This window comes from Ostrinia nubilalis, chromosome 20 (assembly GCF_963855985.1).
Source record: "Ostrinia nubilalis chromosome 20, ilOstNubi1.1, whole genome shotgun sequence".
In the NCBI taxonomy this organism is placed as follows: Eukaryota; Metazoa; Arthropoda; class Insecta; order Lepidoptera; family Crambidae; genus Ostrinia; species Ostrinia nubilalis.
The window spans coordinates 995,343-1,016,633 of NC_087107.1; the positions used below are offsets into that span (position 1 = coordinate 995,343).

Below are 21,291 nucleotides of genomic sequence, written 5' to 3' on the forward strand. Positions count from 1 at the left end.
ATGCGGGCAGCGCAGGACCGTGCATTGTGGAAAACCTTGGGGGAGGCCTTTGTCCAGCAGTGGACGTCATTTGGCTGAAACGAACGAACGAACGAACGTATCTTTTAACTGTAGGTATATTGGAAAATAAAATTACTGTAATTCACGTGCCATAATCTTGAGAGAGCATACGAGTAGTAAGGACGACGCGCTGATAATTTAAAAATATTATAAAATCTAAGTATTTCGAGGTGGATGCAGCGGATTTTCAGAAAGTATTTAGACTTTTCAGGTTATAGTCAATATTTACACAAACATTAATATACCTATTTATTTTAAAACGTTTACAAACTCGTAATACCAATAAACTTTTAGACAAACATTAACGGTTCCTTCTGGTATTTCTCGCACATCCTCGGCAGCCGTTGAGGACCTCGTAACTTGCTCATTAGCTCGAATATTGGCCTTAGCTGGTCTTGGGTCACTCCCTGAAAACAGAAAGTAGGTAATTTTGTTAAGCATCGAATTGTATAGGAACGTTGCGACTGATTTAACATAGGTAATATCTCTCTGACTTACTTAAGTGAGAATGGACCCATATGCATTTTAAAGTATGCGGACTAAGACTAAGTATACGGACTCATTCTATTGCTTAATTTTGTACACCTCATAAGATAATAATATCTAATGATCCAAGGGTGTGTTCCCTAACCTTCAAGCGGGCGCGCGGCGTCGAATCGACCGCGCCTAACACATTTTCGTTCATAACTTTTTTTTTACTTGTTACACATATTTCTCATTTTTAGTAGCCTGTCGTTTGCTAATTGTAAGTGAAATAAAGAGCTTACCTCAGCTCTCCGCGCTTTTCCCACCCCATGGCTTGCTGTTGTCTGAGTCGCGACGCCGGCGTCGAAAGCACGCCACGCGCCTGTCGTCGAAAAGGTTACGCGCGACTCTCTATGCGATATAAAATTTCTTCGGCTATCACCCAATATTATTGAATTAAGCTTGCAATACTGTTTTTTCTTATTAAATAAGTCGTAAACTGCTAGTACAAAGTGAAATAACAGAGGCATTACTACGAAAAGATGAAAAAGTGAGTGAATCGGAGCTCAGAGACCAAGCTAAACTGAACCAAAATTATAAAATTATGTTTTATCATTATTTTGCTATTTTTATCGTTTTTACCAGGTATATGAACTATTCTGAGGTATTTTAAAAGATTTTGTGTTCCAAAATTGGTTTTTGATCCAAATAATATTTGCGTTATGTTAATTGATTAAATAATTGTTTTTTAACTTAATTCAAATTACTTATGACTTTAATACAATCATAATATATCTGCGTACAAAATAATAAATGATTATTGGAAAATAAGTTCGTTATTTCTCTACTAGACCCTATATAATAGGTCTTTTCGTTTACGCGCGACCGCTGCCGTTACAAAAGACCGCGCGCCCGCTTGAAGGCTAACTAAATGGGAACTATGCTTTGTTTTGAACAGTGCTTTGGTTCTAGCATCGGTGGAGGCAAGTTGTTCCAGTCTCTTTACTTGGAGTTAATGATAAAGGTCAAAGTCCAAAAACTAAGCGACTGTCTTAGCCTAGGCCACCGATTTTTAGTCCGCCAATAGTTGGGCCCGATTCTAATTTGTATGAAGAATCAATGGGTGTAATGTGCGCACTTCCTTACATGCCCATACTGATTAACTGCCCGACTAAACTATCGGCAGACAAAAAATCGGTGGTATGCGCCTAGGCTTTTTGGTTTTGAGAACCACGATATCGCCAAAAGCGACAGTTTGTTTCTATTGAACTCACTTTATGTTTTCGGTAGATGACAGCCGAAATCATCCTGCCCCAGAGCATTTGCACGAGGTATGGTCCAGACCCGTCATCGGTGTCTATGATGTGTAACTGCATTGCCGCCTCTTGTGTCAGGGCTTTTGCTGGAATAAGTGTAATAAATACACACACATTATGTAGTTTTCAAAAGGGAACATAAGTGAAAATTTCTAGAATATTTATTACAAGCGGTCAATTGATACAAACACAAATGAATCTTAAAAGACTCAAAATTTAGAAAAACCAAAACCATTGCTTTGATCATCATTAACCACAGTCCACTGCTGGACAAACAATTTTTAACGCAATATCGATAGTAGAGGATTCAGCAAACGTAGTGAAGGACTCCCCCTAGCTAGATGGAGTGATGATTTGTGAAAAGTCGCTGGCAGAAGCTGGATAGGTCAAGCTGAAGACAAGTAAAAATGGCGCGTATTGGGAGACTTTTGACATGCCCAAGAGTGGATATGTACCTATACTCAATTTATAGCCTACTGATAATGACGATAATTCATACATTTTTAAAGATAATATGCTCACTAATATCACTGTTGTCAGCGTCCAAAGACAGCACTTGCTGGAAGCAGCCGTTGGTGCCAGCAGCCTTGGACCACACGTCGAAGGGGTGCTCCGCGTAGTACCGCTGCCTGATGATGGTGCCGGTGATGTCGGTTAAGTTCTTGTGGTGGTGGACAGTCTTGTTGACCAGCCAGCGGAGACCAGCCTGAAAGTTTAAGAAATTGCTATTTAGAATAGAATAGGTTTATTGACACATTAAAAAAGACACAATACAGAAAAAAAACAACAAAAACACAAAATAATACCTATGTAGGCTATAAAACAAAGAGGTAAAGGTAAAATAAAAACTGTGCCAATAGGCACCCGCTCAGCATTTATCGTGACATGCTCAAAAGGGCAAGTCACGAAGCTGGTCTTCCGCGGACGCCCTTGCTTATTGCGCATCTCTTGGAGAAGATTTCAACAAAACGGAAAATTCAATCCTTATTGATGAAGAATTAGGTGGCTATTCAGAAAGATAGCTTCTGAGGTGCCCTAATACAGAATCATGAACTTCAAATGGAAATGTCAACAAAAAATATGGACGTGAAATTGTAAAAATAGTGTAGCGGATAGTAATCGTGAATATTATATAAATTATTATTTATATATCATATTCACAATTACGATCCGTTACATTATCTTTGTACTTATTTAAATATTTTATTTATTTATTTATTTAATATCACCAACTTAAATATGTTTAATATGTTATCTAGTTCGTAAACTAAGATTGGGGCTAGGTTTGAGGTGTGACAGTTGGAAGAATACATTTCGTTCGTTCGTTTCAGCCAAATGACGTCCACTGCTGGACAAAGGCCTGCACCAAGGATTTCCATAACGACCGAATAATTTATTTAGGAAAAAGACAAAAACTACTTCAAGAAAAAGTCATTACAACATGTTAATATTAGAGCATAAAATGATAAATACAAATAACCTAAAACCTATCAAAAGTTTAAGAAACTCTGTTATAATAGCATTCTACCGCCTCTGTGGTCTAGTGGTAAGACCACCTGCTTCAGACGCAGAGGTCCCGGGTTCGATTCCCAGTGGGGGCATATTTTTCTGTTCGGTTTGGTTGGTGGTAGGGCTTGTTCTAAGTCCGCCTGGCTAGCTACCACCATCTTACCTAAGTGGCGGTAGAGTGTCGCCATAACAACAATGTTAACAGCATTGTTGTGTTCCGGCAGTTAGAGGTAAGATAGCCAGTTCCTCCGTGGTTAAGGATTCCGGGTGAAGCTCGCTTCCACCTTCGGCCTGATCGTCACTTACCATCAGGTGAGATACAGGCCAAGAGCTTCCTCGTTGTATATAAAAAAAAAATCCAGAATTGTGTGTATTCTTACCTCATCAATCTCGCTGAATTCCACGATATAACACGTCAAAGGCTTGTCCGGGTACAATTTCTCCGGTATAATGGCTACCACGTACCACGGGCCGACCACTGCTTTCATGGCGAAGTTGGATTCGAAGCCATTGCAAGAAGTTTGGTTGCTGTGGGCTTCGATGGCCGACAATGTTAGGAGGAGTGTTAGGAGATAGTAGGGAGGCATTGTGTGGACGGAGCGGGGATGCGCTTGAGACTGGTGTTGAAGTGTGCAGATTTGGGATAAGTGCTAGTAGAGCACAGAAGAAATAGAACTGGCATTATAGTGGAAAGTTCTATGTAATTATTTTTTAAATATGTGACTTTGTTTGAAAATTGTTGTGACCTTTAGGAAAAGTAAATATTTCTAGAAGTGTGATTAGAATAAATAACAAACTTTTAAATACACAGTGACAGTATGTAATTTCTTCAAATTTTTAAATTTCATACCTCTACTTCTTGAGTAATTTAAAGATTTTTTAAATAATAATTACGGTTTAATTTGTAATCAAAAATGTATCAAGTCACTAATCTGCCGCTACTTGACACAAGATTTATCCCAAGTTAATGTCATTTACTACTCAAATTGTGTAAAATTTTATCTTTACCTTAATTGTAAAAATATTGGTAAAATTTATCAGAGAGGCTACTCTAGTAACACTAACTTCTATAGAGCTCGAGTTCTCAATTCCGCGTGGGTAGTACCTAATTTGGCAATTAGGGTAATGCCTCACTGTGCCCCATTTCCAGGATTTGACAAATTGCAGGAGGAATGACCCACTTGATGAGGTAAATGGCCTAAGTGCTAGCTAGTTCACGTCAGTTTTAAACTTTTGATAGTCAAATGAAATCATTTTTGTCTGCGCCTATGCTTAGATCGTAGCAGTTTTACAAAGTCTCTTTAAAAACTTGTAGTTTCGATCGTTTCAGCTAAATGACGTCCACTGCTGGACAAAGGCCTCCCCCAAGGAAATCGCTTAAAATCTAAATCAGAATCGTATTTTTTCTGAAGGTTACCTTAAAAAATATACGATTTTGAGAGCTTTTTACGAATTTTTGGGATCTCCCAAAGAGCACTTTTACACGACCTAATGCTATGATAGATACCTGTATTAATTTTTTTTAAGTAACCAAAAGCATACAAAATGGTTTCTATTGTTTCACAATACATTCTGTAAGTTTATTTCAAGAAAAAGCGTGAATCTTAACAGAAAAACTTGCCTGTTCATACGTATAATAATGCATAGCTCTCGTAAATGTGTTTAGCTGTTGGAAGTCCATTTCAAGCATTGTGATAGAAGAAAATAAAATTTACACTGAAAACAGAACACTAGAATAATATACGTCGACATATCGTCCATTAGCAGAATAAACTCCAAGAAAACTCCACGAAAATAAAATCGGATTCGAATTATTTTCGGGTCCATTCAAAACATCTCAAGTTATTATCGGGGCAAAGAAAAATACTGTGATTGTTTAAAAAGTCAGAGCGTACATACATTTGCTTGAACAAAGGCAGTAAAAACGCTTTATGGGCTTGTTATTGACGTACCAGTGGACTAGGCGAGTGGTCTATGTTATAAGAAACTACCGTCATTATTGATGAATCGAATGTAATCAACAAAATTCTCTTCAGCTTGTGTCATTTCTAGGAACAGTAGTATAGATAAATTAGTCAGCAGGTATGGTTTCAGTCGTATCATAGGATAGGTAGAGACGTTAGCTTATCAGACTATACATTTATATCGGTTTAAGATGCCACAGTGTGTCGCAAGTGTGAAAATACTATTTTATTTACAGATAAAAATAATATTAATACTGCTGACATCGATATCTTTGATGAATCGGAGCGCCGCTTCAAGAGGAAGTGTGTGGAATTAATGTTATGTACCTAATATTTATTGTTTCTTTTCTTAATTTTGTCTTTAATTAATGTCCTACTTTAAACTCGAGTCAACGTTCGATAATAGGAAATGATGTATCCACCTGTAAAGGCATATATTTTAATATTGTACCTACTCAACACTGTATTATTGTTATATGTAAAGTTATATGTCGTTGGTGTATCTTTTTCAATAAATAAATAAATAAATTAAAATTTCACGTCAAAATGCAGTGGTTTTCATAGTATGAACACAATGTTATAGTTCTTTACAAATTATCCTTGGACATTTTACACTCATCTAGTGGGACTAAACGAACGACGAACTTAGCAAATCTTGTACCATGGGTACCAGACAACGGATTTGTACAATTATTTGTCATATTAAGGTTTTTTTTAAACCTTTAGTATACCTGTTCTCGCTTACTTCTTGGACCAAACGCCCCAAAGGCGAAGCAGTGGAAACAGATTTTAATGTATCCTATGAAAATCTTCATTCAAAGCTATTCCCTTCGAATTTTAATATAAATCTTGGATCGGAAGTTTATTAGCGCTCTATGGAATGGCAATAAATGAGAAAATTATGTAAGAATATTCTACTTCTTATGTACGAATTTTATGTATTGCTTACAGATACTAGGGATAAATATCAGACTGCATATCTCAATCAAACATACCAGCAGCGGTGGCTGGTTCGATTCCCGGTGATAATATTAGTATGTGAATTTGTGATGAACATTTATCAGTTAATAGTTTAATCACATTCTTACAAAAACCACGATGTCTAGAATTTTAAGCTAGGAGCGACATTTTATTTAGTTTAAAGCTAAATCTGTTAAGGGCTGAACCATGTTGTCTTTTTAAAGTGCAAAAATTTTAGCTGTCACTTGATTTTTAAAGAGTCCCATTTCCTCTCTTCGATATCCAAAACCAAACGACCCAGAAACATCGTCGCATAATTAATTTCGCTAGTATTTAAAAAGCCGCGGCAAAAAACAAAATGGCGGCCATCAATCTTACCCTTTCACGAGTTGTTGGCGTTCGAAAGGATTGGCTTCAGGCCTCGTTAGGTGGGATATTCATAAAGCCTTTTGTAAAGGTCAATTCATTATAATTAAGATTTTAAAACACCCCTTTTCTTATTATTTCCTAGTGATTGCCTCCGTGCTTGGTGATTTAAGGTTAGACTTACTTGGTCTTAATTTCATTGATAGTAGACGCCTCTCGCAGGTTTAAAACAGGGCTTATACAGGGTGTAAGTCAAGTGTGTATGTTCAAGCGACCATCCTAAAATTTGAGAAGAAAATGTAGGTCACATTGAGAGTTAATCAATGAAATAATGTTTTAAATATGTCTTAGAGGCGATTTTAAGGCAACCTTTAACAAAAGTAAATACTCTTAATTAAAAAAAAAACTATTTAAGAATAGAAGTAAGAAGCAAAAAAAAAATGTATTGACGTTATAGCTCCTGAAACTTTTAAGCTTTTGGATGTTTTTAATCTTTTGCAGAATCTATTCGGACGATTGGTTATGCATCTCAATTTAATCAATGATCTTTTCCAATAACCTCTCTTCGAGTCACTCATAAAACCTCTTCCTCCCGATTCGATTAGAGATCCTCAATCGACTCGCCGCAATGAGGGCATGAGGGTCGGATGCGCTTCATAAAAGTTTATGCACTACCGCCCTCTATCGGTGACAATCATCTTGGTGTACAGAGTAGTTGAGTTTTGTTCAGTTTTTATAATCTAATCTAGACTGCGGCAGTAGCAACTGGCTATTTTATAAATACATAATAAAACCGAATTTGACGCTGAAATATCTATGTATCTAGTGATTTAAGCTTTATTCTTGATTGATGATGATGGCAGTCATCACATTGCTATAAGTAGGTACTATATTTACCAAATTACCACTTTTTATTGGAACTAAATCTACAGCATTTTTGACAGATGTTTTATTTCCTATTTCACTTCACTTGCCTTTTTTTGTTGCGCAGTACATACTACTCGCGCTAGACTTAAAAATAGCATTAAAAAATCGTTTCAGATTTTTTTGGATATATTAGTTACGCGACGAATCAATTTCATTCCATGCCAGTAACTGGCATAACTTGTTTATAAATTCTTTAACCATGTGTTCATAAAACCACCTTGAATTCTCTGTAACCTCCCCTAATCTGTACACAACTCTGCCGAGATTTCAATAAACGCATTCGGCCCGTGATTGCCGCGCCCATTGTAATGTGACAGACAGACGCCAAACCACTCACCATTACACATTTCTATCGCGTATTTTATGTATATGTCACCCAGCTACATTCCCGTGTATCAGTTTGATGATATTGTGGTATAAAGGGAGATGGAGAGGTGAGATTAGGCAGCTTTAAGTAGATTTTGTTGGTTTTATGGAAATCGAAAGATTTTTTGCAATATAAAATATGAACATAGCCATTGCAACTGAGAAACCGTGAAAAATTGCTAACTGTTTGCCAAACTGGTCGTTTTTAAAGATTGTTGAAACATTATTATGCAAAGAAAATAAAACAAATTACTTATGCTTACATTAATTTGTTCATACTGCCTGTATTAAAAGCTCTCTTTCATCACATTAACACTTGTACCTAGCAGGATTCAAACCTACTTCCAGTTGTGTGCCATAAACAGATTATGAGACATGTAGAGGCTCCTAAAGAGCAAAATATTAGACAATTTGCAAGTACTATTTTAATAGTCTATACAAATAAGGATTTTTTCACTTTGAACACCAAGTTAAGAAGCCGTTAAACATAAACCATTGTATCAATAATAATTAGCTACACAACACTGTAAATAAAAGGCGCTATTAATTCTACACCAGAAACTTAAAACCATAAATATCTCCTCCAACAACAATACATCTCTTATCAATTTAAAAGCGATGCATCTTCATTGGAAACGTTGTTCCCGTAACAAACTGGATATGATCACGCGACTATACCCTGGTCAGAGCAAAACAAACTATACAAAAGCACCATAAATAAATAAACATGCTACTTTCAGGAGACTTTAAATTGAAAATTATAACAGCTAACGAGAATTGGACTTTGCTTGAATTGAAGTTTTCCTGTTTTGTACTATTTTTCAACCGTGTGAGCTTTTTATAAACACTACGGGGAAATTTTTGGCCCGCATCTTACTTATTAGATGGAAAGATGATCAAGCCGAAGGTAGAGCGAGCTTCACCCGAAACCTTCAACCACAAAGTAAATGGCCATTTTACATGGAACTGCAAAAACGCATGAAAACTAACAGCGATAAACAATTTAATTTTTCTTTTAGTACTCGGCAGGTACCATCCTAGTAGTGTAGAGCTGCATTTCACTTAACATCAGTAGGCCTGGGATGCGTATATCGAAGTATTTTATCGATTTTACGCGATAGGGTCATACATCATCTAAAATCATCGCTAAGATTTTATCACATCGCGCATCCAGGCCCCGCTAGTATGATTGCGGTCAAATACCTAGTTCTGCGTAAAAAAGAAACTCACCAACTTACACGTTAGTTATTATGATGTCATATTTAATCACTCTTATTTATTACCAAATTCCAGCACTTGCACCTTCGTGACGACTCCTTATTATCGCGGTAGAGTGCCTTTATAATCGCTACTATTTGTTCACTGGTGACATTTATAGCTGCCCGTACCAGTAACATTAGTCATTTAGTGTTGATTATGTTTATTTTCAAAACAACTTTCTTTATGAGATGCATATAAAAATTATTTTTTTAAACAATCGGTTGTAATAACTGAGCTCACAACCCTTTTTGCCATCTCTATCAGGACTTAATGGAATATTCTGCGTATACCAAGAAATTATAAATAAGACCTCTGAATGGAAAGACTAAACTAAATGTATTAGAACGCATTTAGATTTATAGTTTTACTTTGACAAAGGACCTTGGACGATTCTTGATGGACTTCTTACTAAAACTTTTCAACTTGTGTCTTAACAAAATTACTGAAACAGGGCTTGTTTATTTATATCACCCACGTCCATCATGGATACGGGTCATTGCTTTCTTTAAAAGGACTACATACGTAAACGTAATACATCAGCAACTGCAAAATAAAAGTGATACACAGACAGACGCAGGTGCCGCTCGCCGTGATTGATTCGGACCACTACTCAAACAACGCTCGTACAAATGCATAAAATGTTGGCGTTCTTATACAGGGTGGTTAAATATCTAGATAGGGTTTGCTTATTTATATCTTTGATTAAAAATATCATGGTAAACTCGTTGTGTGCTGTGCCATAAAAGAGAGTGGTCAAACAACTTTTTACCCGACTGCGCCAGAAGGAAGGGTTATGTTTTTTATTTTTATATATTACTTAGTTCTTTGCATAGTATACCTACTTACCAGTATGTAATATGCTACGTTTCTTTTTAATGATATGGAACAAACTTTGATTTTAACTTCCACTCGGTGGACCGACGATCTAGTGAAGGCCTCGGGAAACATCTGGATGCGGGTGGCGCACCCAGTCGTTGTGAAAATCCTTAGGGGGAGTTTTACGTTGCCTATAAGTGGGCTGCACTAGATTGAAACAATAAAAGTGCCTTATGTTTAATAATGCCGTATACCAGCTAGATCATAGAATGGTTCATTAACATCTTTGGCTTATTAGTCAAATCGATAAATCGTCAGTCGTCACTCAGTGTATCTTTTTCTTTTCATGCTTGGGAACATTACAATATTGATTCATCATTCATCATCATCATTTCAGCCATAGGACGTCCACTGCTGAACATAGGCCTCCCCCAATGCTTTCCATGTTGATCGATTGGCAGCGGTCTGCGTCCAGCGCTTCCCTGCTACCTTTACGATGTCGTCGGTCCACCTTGTAGGTGGACGTCCCACGCTGCGTTTTCCGGTACGCGGCCTCCATTCCAGAACCTTTCTGCCCCATCGGCCGTCAGTTCTGCGTACTATGTGCCCTGCCCATTGCCACTTCAGCTTGCTAATCCGTCGGGCTATGTCAGCGACTTTGGTTCGTTTACGGATCTCCTCATTTCTGATTCGATCTCGCAAAGAAACACCAAGCATAGCCCTCTCCATAGCACGCTGTGCAACTTTGAGCTTCTGTATAAGGCCTATAGTGAGAGGCCACGTTTCCGAGCCATAAGTTATCACTGGTAACACACATTGGTTATACACTCTAGTCTTCAGGCATTGAGGATTCAATATTGATTCAAAATAAAAAAATAACACGATATAATTATTTTGCAACAGTACCTTTTACCGTTTTAAAACACCCTGTATTAACAGATGGCATGACGAGCGCTGAGTCGGCAGTTCGAAAGGGGTGTTCCAGTTGGCTTGCTTTATATCTATTGTTTATGGACGGGGGCTGATGGAATACCTATAATAGCGCCCACCCTGTATATTTGACAACACACAAATACAAATAGGCTATGTTTGAAATGAATTATGGTAAATTTCCGCTGAAAACTAAAAAAAAGTTAATATTTATTTATGCTATTTTGTATCAAACAAACGTAAAGTCTGATGTACTTCTTCTTTTCCTGTCGACAATAAACCTACACAGTGTCAGCCCAAAACTCCGCCACAAGAGTGGCGTTGTCGATTTAAGATTTTACGTTATGGTATTTACTATTGTTTTTAAATACAACTATAAAATGTCCTATTACATTTGTTAATTTTTTGTTGATATCACTGTCTTATTTATAAAACGTAGGCGACTAATTTTGATCTTAACTTTGACGATAACCGGTGCTTTTTTGTATGGAGTTAGTCAAATTTTTTACGATTGTTAAAGTAAGATGATGCAACCCAGCCTAAGCAAAAGCTCTCAAATTGTTATAATAGTGAATGATTTACTTTTATAGAGATAAGCTCTAGAGTCAACTAAAAAAACAGATAAGCTTCTAAGTCATTCTTGCCCTAAATAAGCAAAAAGTGAACAAATAAAACCTAATTAAACATTTTAATTTCGTTAACCCCAAACGGCCTGCCACTACCCAAAACTCAAACCCACTTAAACTTTTAATAGCTCCTCATCTCAAATCCCATCTTCGGATCCATGCCGTGACGAAATTACCTAAGTCTTTTGACAATAAAATGGCCATAAAGACCATTTTATAATAGACCGTAAAACTGAATAAGGATAAGAATTATAAAGCGCTCCCTGAGGGCAGTTTTTGTAATTTCATGAGAGGTTTTGTTTGCTGAATAAAAAATTGTTAAAATGAAGTAGATTTCACACAACACCTTCTAGCCATTTTAGTGACAATATAATGGCTAATACAAACTGACAATCTTCCTGCTAAGTAAAACAGAGTTTTTTTATCCATCATCATCATCATTTCAGCCATAGGACGTCCACTGCTCAATATGATCCTCCCCTAATGATTTCCACAATGGCCGGTTGGTGGCAGCCTGCATCCAGCGCCTTCCCGCTACCTTTTTATCCATAAAATAGAATTTTAATTCGATTCATTGCCGGTTCTATGCAAAACTGAAACCTATAGTAGGGTAGCCCTGTATTTCAGGATCCCAGGTTCCATCTGTAAAATAATAAGCATTTAAACGTTTGATGCCAATACTAACATAATACTCGTTACAAAATCGCTGATTATACATTGTGTATGTGTTGATTCTTTTATCATCTTTTATACTTACATTATTAATTTTATTACCAGGGACTGGTATATTATAAAAGATTTGAAAATAACCAAATCAAAATTCAATTAATGAACTACGAGTAAAAGCCCACATTCCACGCCAACCGAATTACTCGCCTGAGCTTTTCACCCGGATCCTTGCTATTTCCGGACGATTTTTCATTAACCCGACCGTGGTACGGTTATTGTGAACCGGTCAGCCGGTTAATTAGTCGGTCCCTTTGATCGCCCGATAATTATTTTTCACGTGTCCGGCGAGGATGTGGACAGTTTTAGGGTTTAATTAAACCACTTTTTAGGCTTTGTTTCGAATTACTCGTGTAACTAGCGTAACACAAAGGCTTATGCATGATTACTCATCGAGCGAATATTATTTTGTGGCATTTTATGTACTTTTGCCGACACACTGGCCACGAAAAGTGCTTATTCACTAGTGCACTAGGTACTCGAATGTACCGGGAAAGCTGCAGTCCGCAAGGGATGGCGTCGTATTGCAAAGATCATCACTCATCGTGATTCACAATGATGACCACGACCACTCTAGCAAGAGTGTAGCGACTAGGAAGAAGAATTTAGTTTTGAAACATTTATGTGTGGTTACAAATTTTAAACTGACTTAAAATGTCACTGCATTCGATTGTTTTTATTTTTTCATGAACAACTGCTCATCGGTTCTGGAACAGCGACGAAGTCATACAAAAAGCTCTGGCGTTGATACTGGCTGTTATGATTTTTTCTCTTTACCTCTCTATGACTTCATTGTACGCGATACCCAAGCAAAATTCAGTTTTCCGAACATTTGCTGAAGATTAGATCGTTTTATATCTTTGTTTTCCCTATTTAAATCCGATTGTATTGCTTTTACGACACAAAATGGCTACGTGAGAGAATAAAATAAATAGTTAAAACAGCTCTTTGGCATCTTTGTCCGAGCAATTTAGAGCAAAAGTCCGATGGAATCGTTAAATTTTACGTGTACTAACTAAGCTATAAAGGAGAGTTAATCTCAATACACCGATAGAGCTTATTATCTCTAGTGTTGTGTCGAGATATCGATAAATCAGTGTCATTGCTTCAGCAGTTAGCAGCTCTACTTCCAGGATGGATGAAGTGTTTATTGCTTCTTGTAGGTAAACTGGGTACGATTGTAACAGGGTACAGTTATAACAACTAGAATGTTATCGAACTATGCGTGGTATGTGAGGGGTACAAGGGGAAGGGCATCCGGGTGATAAGACAAGTAAGGCTGTATGGACCCCTTGTACCCCTCACCTAATATTAAGCACGGTATTTTACAAATTTTGAAGTTAATTTCATCACTTTAAGAAATTAGTTAGATGTTTAATCTCTATACATACAAATAACTAGTATCAGTCAAAGCATATTCATATTCATTTATTGCATCCTGTTGTACAATTAGGTATCATATCATTCGTTTTATGTGTCAATCAAAACCTATCATAAGTTCAGTATTTATAAATACATCCAAAAACAAACCATTCAACGCCGTCCATCAACGTTTTTCTACAACCAATCAATCATGATCCAAAAGATTGTATCGACAAAACATCGAACTATGTCCATCACTAGCCGGAAATAAAAATCGTAAATGAAGCCATTCGGCTAGAGGCGGTCCGATGCGATTAACTGCGTTTGGGAGGCTTTAGTGTCCTTTTATTTCAGGTGAATGTTATTTATTTATTTCAGGGGTCGCTGACTGGAGTGGCAGGTTAGTGTGTTTCTATTGTGTGTAAGGACCATTACGAATTGTTGGCTTTCAGCGCGGCCTGAAACTGATTACTAAGTAAGAAGAAATAAGTCTTATTTCTTTTACAAACTATGATTCATATTTCAGGATTTTTACAAAATATAATTGCGATTGAGAAGTTTGATCTTACTTACTTAGTTATTATTCACTTTTATTTCAAGAGAACAACTCTTATTTTTCTACTATTTCTTATTTTACTACTACGTTATGATGCGGTCTTCGTTTGATTCGTCCGTAAAAATAATACCTACGTATTTTGTTTTATAAATCACGTGTGTACAAAATTCGCGAGCCATGATTGAAAGTATTTATTATTTCGTATCATCTTTTTAATTACAACCTTCAACTGTTTATACAGGTCTTGTGCTTAATAACTCAGTCAGCCTGAGGTATGGGACTGGCACTATGACGTTATGACGTTACAGAGGATATTAAGAGAAGTCTCCTTTTGACGCCTCACAAACACCCTTACGCGTTGACCTATAGTGAAAATTAAAATGTGTTTGAAAAAAGGTATTTTTCAGCACACATCCCAATATTCTTCTTACCATCACCAGAAATAACCGCTAAAGGTCCAATTTCCTCCACCAAACTACCCGCACCCACATGCCCGGCCGCTGTTAGGACCATATTACCTCAATTTCCCCTCTTCGCTGCCTCTATTCGATTTATTTCTTATTTCTTCAGTAAGTGTGTTACTGACCGAAAGAAGGTGACGGGTTTCCGTATGTAGTGTTTAAATGAGTATAAACGATTTTTCAGAGGTTAAATAAGTAGATTTGGAATACAAATCTTCGAAAAGTTAGTTTCTTTTTATTTACTCGATTATTGGTTTAAGCTTACGATACTTTGCAATGCAATACCTACCTGAAATCGGTAGCTTATTGATAAAATTATTCGATTAAAAAAATGTAGGCGTCGACTAGACTACCTTCTCCGTTTTTTCGTCGTTTTTAAAAAGTTTAGTGACTCTTGTTTCCTAAAAGTCTTCACTCATAAAACTCATTTTATTCTTGCAAGTAGGCTTTTAAAAAGCACTTTTAAACGTCCCAGTATTAACTCTACCACTGCTTTGGGACAATAAATGGGCCAGTGCTGAGAAGGAGCAGCGCAAGAAACTCCATCACTATTGACACACTTCATAAGTTCATGTTTTGCAAGAAAAACATTAGGTATTTTGGTTAATTTTATATTGTACTTGCTGACCCGGCGAACTTTGTTCCGCCTTAATGGCAATAAATAAGCAGACTTTTTTAATTTCGAACGGGATAAAAAGTATCCTATGTCCTTCTCCTGGCTCTAAACTGCCTCCCTGACAATTTTCAGCTAAATCGGTTCAGCCGTTCTTGAGTTATAAGTGGAGTAACTAACACGACTTTCTTTTATATATGTTACGGTCAAAGTGATAAATGTGAAAATTATGAATAATCACCGGTTATTATGAATAATTGCCGCATGATTTGGTAAATGTGATTAATATGAGGTCATTTATGTGTGTATAAAACTAAATAGGCGGCTTAGGGGTGGCCCAAGAGCCACCCCCGCCGCACCTTAACCTATTTTTCATCTTAAATCAAAACATTATGTTATAGGCATCATGGAAAAGTAATATTATGCAAGAAACATTCCAAAGTCATTATGCCAAATTATATTAATATATGATATCAAAACGTTCAAAAGTTTGGCTGTACACGAGCACGTACACAAGATGTTGTTCTCTTTTATGAAATTTGTTAGTACTAAGGTTGAATTAATAAATAATCACTGTTAAATGTGATTAATTTATCACTTTTACCGCTACTGTCGGTAATTATTCATAATAACCGTTTATTATTAATAATTTTCAATTTATCACATTAACCGTAACATATATATAAATTGTACACAGTACGAGGCGCGTGTCGTCTACGATACTACGGCGTAGCTTGCAATTGAGAGGAATCTAACGACACCTCTCACGCTAAAATCGGTGAAGCCGTTTAGGCTGAAAATCGTGAATGGCGTGAAAAAAAATACTTATACATACAAAAAATAAAATTTTGAAAAACATAACCCTTCTTCTGGCGCAGTCAGGTAAAAACTAATAACTATATACCTAATTAGGTACTCTACCCTACTCATTCACATTTTTTAAGATCAACATTACTTTTGTACTAGTATACTACATAGCACGTAGCTACGTAGTCGTCTACGAAGCTACGGAGTAGCTCGTAGCATCCACTCCTAATTATTTCCCAAAAGGTAAGATAAAAATATTGTTTTCTCACAAAAGCGCATCGGGAACAGACTTCAAAGCGTCAAACATCATCAAAGTCCCGTCTATTCCCGCAGGAGAGCCACAATGCTCCTGTGGGACTGTTGGAGGATTGTTTACTCTGCATAATTATTGGCGAGGTAAAACGTGACTATGATTGCTAAATTTGAAGGATATGAGGATTGAAATGCGTTTGAAAATAGAGTTGAAAATTATGTTTTTGGAGCTATCATTGACCACATATGTTCATAATCCTCAGCAATTAAAATAGAGAAACACGACATTTTTTTTATGAAGTAGGTACACGAGTACTTTGACCTCGTTCGTTAAAATGTCATTTAATTTGCTATTCATTTATTCTAGTGTAGATTTCTATACGCATAGGCTTGTGACGTTGCATAGTTACTTTTTATAGTTTCCACTAACACAAAGTATTTCTTTAGTTATATTTTTGAAATAATCAATAAAAAGTGATCATTTACTATCAATAAATAGTATTCACAAACCCAGTTCTCTAAATAGTATTAAAACAAACCGTTTATGGACAAATACAGACACTTCATAAACAAACATCGGTTCCAAAGTGATTTGTCTGCCATTTCCTACCGCGTGGGCACCTGAGCGGCATCCATTCATCTCGCCGCCAAAGACTTCCGCCGGAGACTTTTTCCGCCGCACGCACTTTTAATGAACTAAAAACGAGGTTAAGAGCCCTACATACTTGAGGTGATGCCAAACACAATACACTTCTTTTTCTTCTTGTCGTGTCGACAACAAACCTATACAGCGTCGGCCCAAAACTCCGCCACAAAAATGATGACACAATACAAGGTTTTGTTTTTATAAACATTTTCAGGGAAACTTTCAGGCACTGATGGAAAGAGACCTATCCGCGGATAACAAATAATAGGAAATTTATCAGGCAATAGTTTGGTTGATTCCAATTTGTATGAGATACCAAATCGGTTTAATACGCACACGTTCATTAATGTTCATACTGATTAACTTTCCGACTAAACTATGAGCCGACAAAAAATTAAGTCTGCCGGGAGTCTATTAATCTACTTATTTAAAATGACAAGTTTACGCGCGTCTCTATAAATACGCGTTTAGTAACGTAATATTTTATGAAACAACAAGACATTTTGTTTTTTATTCGATACATCAAACCAAGTATGAAATGCCTCTTACAACGACCGAACCGTCTTAATAATCATTTGTTTTTATTACGTGGAAATAAGGCCGAGAATGCTGCTTTATTCCAAGCCATCTGAATGGCTTTTTGTGGTGAACGATATCCATAGAAGCGTCATTAAAAATTAAACAAGATTAATTATTTACTTAATGAAATGCTTGATACTGTAACAAGAAGTATGTTAATTAAATGCCATACAATTATACAAAACTTTTATACTAACATATTAGTAGAAGAGTTTACTATTTCTTTTTTACTCTACACACAAGTCAAAAGACAATCAACCTAGCTGTGTTGTTGTCTGCAACTTGCACACCTAAAACTAAATTCCAGGTCATTTATAGGAATGGTAATTAGAAATCATCAAAGCAACATAATTTTGAAATTGATTACTAACACTGAATAATATTTTTATGGAATCTTAGTAAAAACTGTGTAGTAAGCATTTTCGTACCAAAATAGCACTTACAATTTACTGTAAAAGATGCCATAATGCTGAGCTTGATGTCCTCACAACGACCCTGTACGTACTATCGACAACAAGTGTTAACTACCCATTGCCAGTCATGTCGTCTCGTTCTATCACAAAGAATCACCATTTGATGAGAGTGAGAGCAAAAACGGAAATGGATAGTTAACAGTGTGGCCGTGTGTACGATATAAATTTTGAAAGAAAGTATGTATGCTTTTGACGTTCGCCAGTTCTATATGAATATTTGATGGAGTGTGTACCCGCGGGTGCCGATAAATGCAAAAGCATGTAAAATCTATTGTTTTTCCTTTACTGGAAACGCCATGAATTTTAAAATATCCTCTGTCATATCCCGATGAATCATCAAAGATGAATATTATGAATAGGGAATGTTATGGTTTGTTGCTAATGGAATGAGCCGTCTATGTTATTGAAATAAATTAATTTATGAGCAATTATTGCTAGAATATTTTGGACTTAGATTTTTATAAGGCTTTTTAAAATTAGTGGAATTGGTAGTTTGGTAGAGACTACTCTAAATATTCTCAGAGCGTGTGGTGAAAATAATTTCAGTTATCTGGAATTTGTTAAAACCGACTTATTTACCTTAATATAAACCAGGCCTGTTGCCTTCTTCACGTGCGTAGTGGCTAGAGAATTCAACTCCCTCGACTCACAGAGGCTCAGGATCCAATTCCTAGATACGATATCATTTACTCAGTATTACTCAGTTATCATAACTCACACAAGAGAAAAATAATCTTTTAATCCAAATACAACTCTTCAACAGAAAAGGTTAAATGGTTGGATGAATTTCTGATGGGTTTGCCAAAAATTGAGTTAAGGACTATCCAAAGAAAATTATCAAACCATTCACAACTCTACATCTTTTCAATAAGCACTATTGCACGTTCCGAATTTTTTGCCAGCCTGGTTTCTGCCATAAGAAATTGAAAGTTTCATGAACTTTATACCAATGGGTTATGGTTGATTTTAGAGTAGTAAGTTGTTGAAATCTTGAAAATTGAATAAAGGGAAAACGTATTTGGGGTCTGTAACGACTCACCTTGTTATCGCTGAAGCTTTTAAGATGCGTAACTTTCGGGATATTTTTATTATTATCGGATAGCTTTTGTGTAATAGTGGTTTTAAAGGGTATATTCAGTTTAGCCATTTTATAATACGAAAAGATTTTGGCTTAGTATGGTATTGTGGGAAATGTTACTGAGTTGGTAATGTAATTTTTTTTGCTAGTACCAGTTAGTAAAGTAAAATAGTAAAAAAGTATATACGTAAATTTTTTTTTGACATTTTACACTACGCTTCTAGTCCCAAACTAAGCAAAGCTTGTACTATGGGTACTAGACAACGGATATAAACATACTTAAATACTTTTTTTTTGTAAATACATACATACATATATACATACATACCTACATAGTAACACCCAGACCCGACACAGAAATTAAAATTCATTATTTCAATTTCTGCCCGCCCGAGAATCGAACCCGGGACCTCTCGGCATAGTAGTCCGTTCCGAAACCACTACACCAAACGGCCGACATTGTTTAGTCGCTTGGTTTTTTTGCTTTCTACGTTACATGCAAAGAACTGGTTTTGATAATTCTTAAATGTAAAATTATTTCTGATTAAATTACCTTATTAAAATAGAAAGAAATTAAAAATAAATATTCCAAATTAGTTGCAGAAGGGACTTTTTTGGTAACCCCTTTTCTTTTTATCTTCAAATCGTATTAGTCAGTCAACAAGGTAATAAAGGGAAGTAATTAACATCAGGTGCAATGAGTTTTTAATCCTTCTTAATTCGTTTATTAACGAAAATTCTTTGTGCAACATTTTATATGAAATTAATAAAGAATTTATTAGCGACGTAACGTCTCTACATTTCATCTATAGAAATAATTATCATAATCAGATCCCTGTAAAATACTTTTAAAGTAGTTTTCCGAAAAAAAAATAGACAAACGTTTCAAAATTTTCGTGAACTTAACAACATTGATTTTTATACCTAACGTAATTAAGGGCGCATATTTTGCTAACATCATGACGTAGATATTGACTATGCTAAATCGTTAGAGACATTCCACAAAGATCTTTTTGTCTGTGCCGTACAATTTTGGCACAGAGCATAAGGATTTTTTAAAATCCTGTCGTCAAGACGCAATACTAGTCGATTACACGGAATTGCCCCATCATAAACAATTCAAATTAGGCGAATGGCCCCGAATGCTTTCGCCAGATGAGGCCAATTTCATTATAAGCGACGACGAGGCAAGGTGGTTTGGACACCTGGGGCAGAGGTGGCAAGTCGAGATAGAGTGGATAGGTTGTAGTTTAGGGGATGTTTGGGAAAATTGGTCTTAAGAAATAAACTTTAGAATTTCTTAGCATTTTGAGTCGTTTCTCAAATAGAGTTCGAATCCCACCTTAGACAGTTCGATTTTTTAAAAGTTATTTATAACTAACTTTAGAATTTTAATTAATTATTACTGGTAAAGTTCTTCGGAGATAGTATTTTACAAAATATGTTTTAATTTAAATACAATAAGAGGGTAAAATCGTTAATAATAAACTCAAGTCAAGATTCACATACAAGAGTACCAAACTGAGGTGGACATATTGAAAATAGTCTACTTGTACCCTAAACCTAATTTATCTCACAAAAATGATCTATTACTGTATATCTACAAGAAATAACGTAAACAAATATGAATATTTCAGACGATTTGGGACATTTCAATACCATAAAACATGATAGGTACCGTTTTGTACGATCAGCAAACATATTCATAAACCTCGAGGGATTATTGAGCACACAATGTTCCCGATTCCCGAAACATCAAATATGGGGACTAAAAATAAAAATAAATCTCACATTACGGTTACGGTTTTATTTTTTCACCCCATCGCCATAACATATCGGGGATTAACACGTCATTAGCGATGTCCGCGGGGTTGAAATCGAACCGCTTCCATGTTAATTAACAGATTAGAGTTGTGTTCGCATGACCTAGTTCCACCCTGGTGGGTTGAACCCTTGGTAGAGATACCATGGTTGAAGTTTTTAATGGATTTTATAAAAATAGACCATTATCATCATCATTTCAGCCATAGGACGTCCACTGCTGAACATAGGCCTCCCCTAATGCTTTCCACGTTGATCGATTGGTAGCGGCCTGCATCCAGCGCTTCCCTGCTACCTTTACGATGTCGTCGGTCCACCTTGTAGGTGGACGTCCCACGCTGCGTTTTCCGGT

General features: G+C 36.3%; 1 protein-coding gene across 1 annotated transcript; it reads right to left on the reverse strand.

Annotated features, from left to right (window-relative positions):
* Positions 1 to 313: 313 nt before the first annotated feature.
* On the reverse strand, positions 314 to 3,949 carry LOC135081706 (uncharacterized). Its single transcript, XM_063976494.1, has 4 exons — positions 3,731 to 3,949; positions 2,364 to 2,547; positions 1,800 to 1,927; positions 314 to 467 (listed from the first exon to the last, which is right to left on the reverse strand). The coding sequence occupies exons 1-4, from the start codon at positions 3,935 to 3,937 to the stop codon at positions 351 to 353; spliced, it is 636 nt and encodes a 211-aa protein (XP_063832564.1). The 5' UTR covers positions 3,938 to 3,949; the 3' UTR covers positions 314 to 350.
* Between the last annotated feature and the right edge of the window lie 17,342 nt (positions 3,950 to 21,291).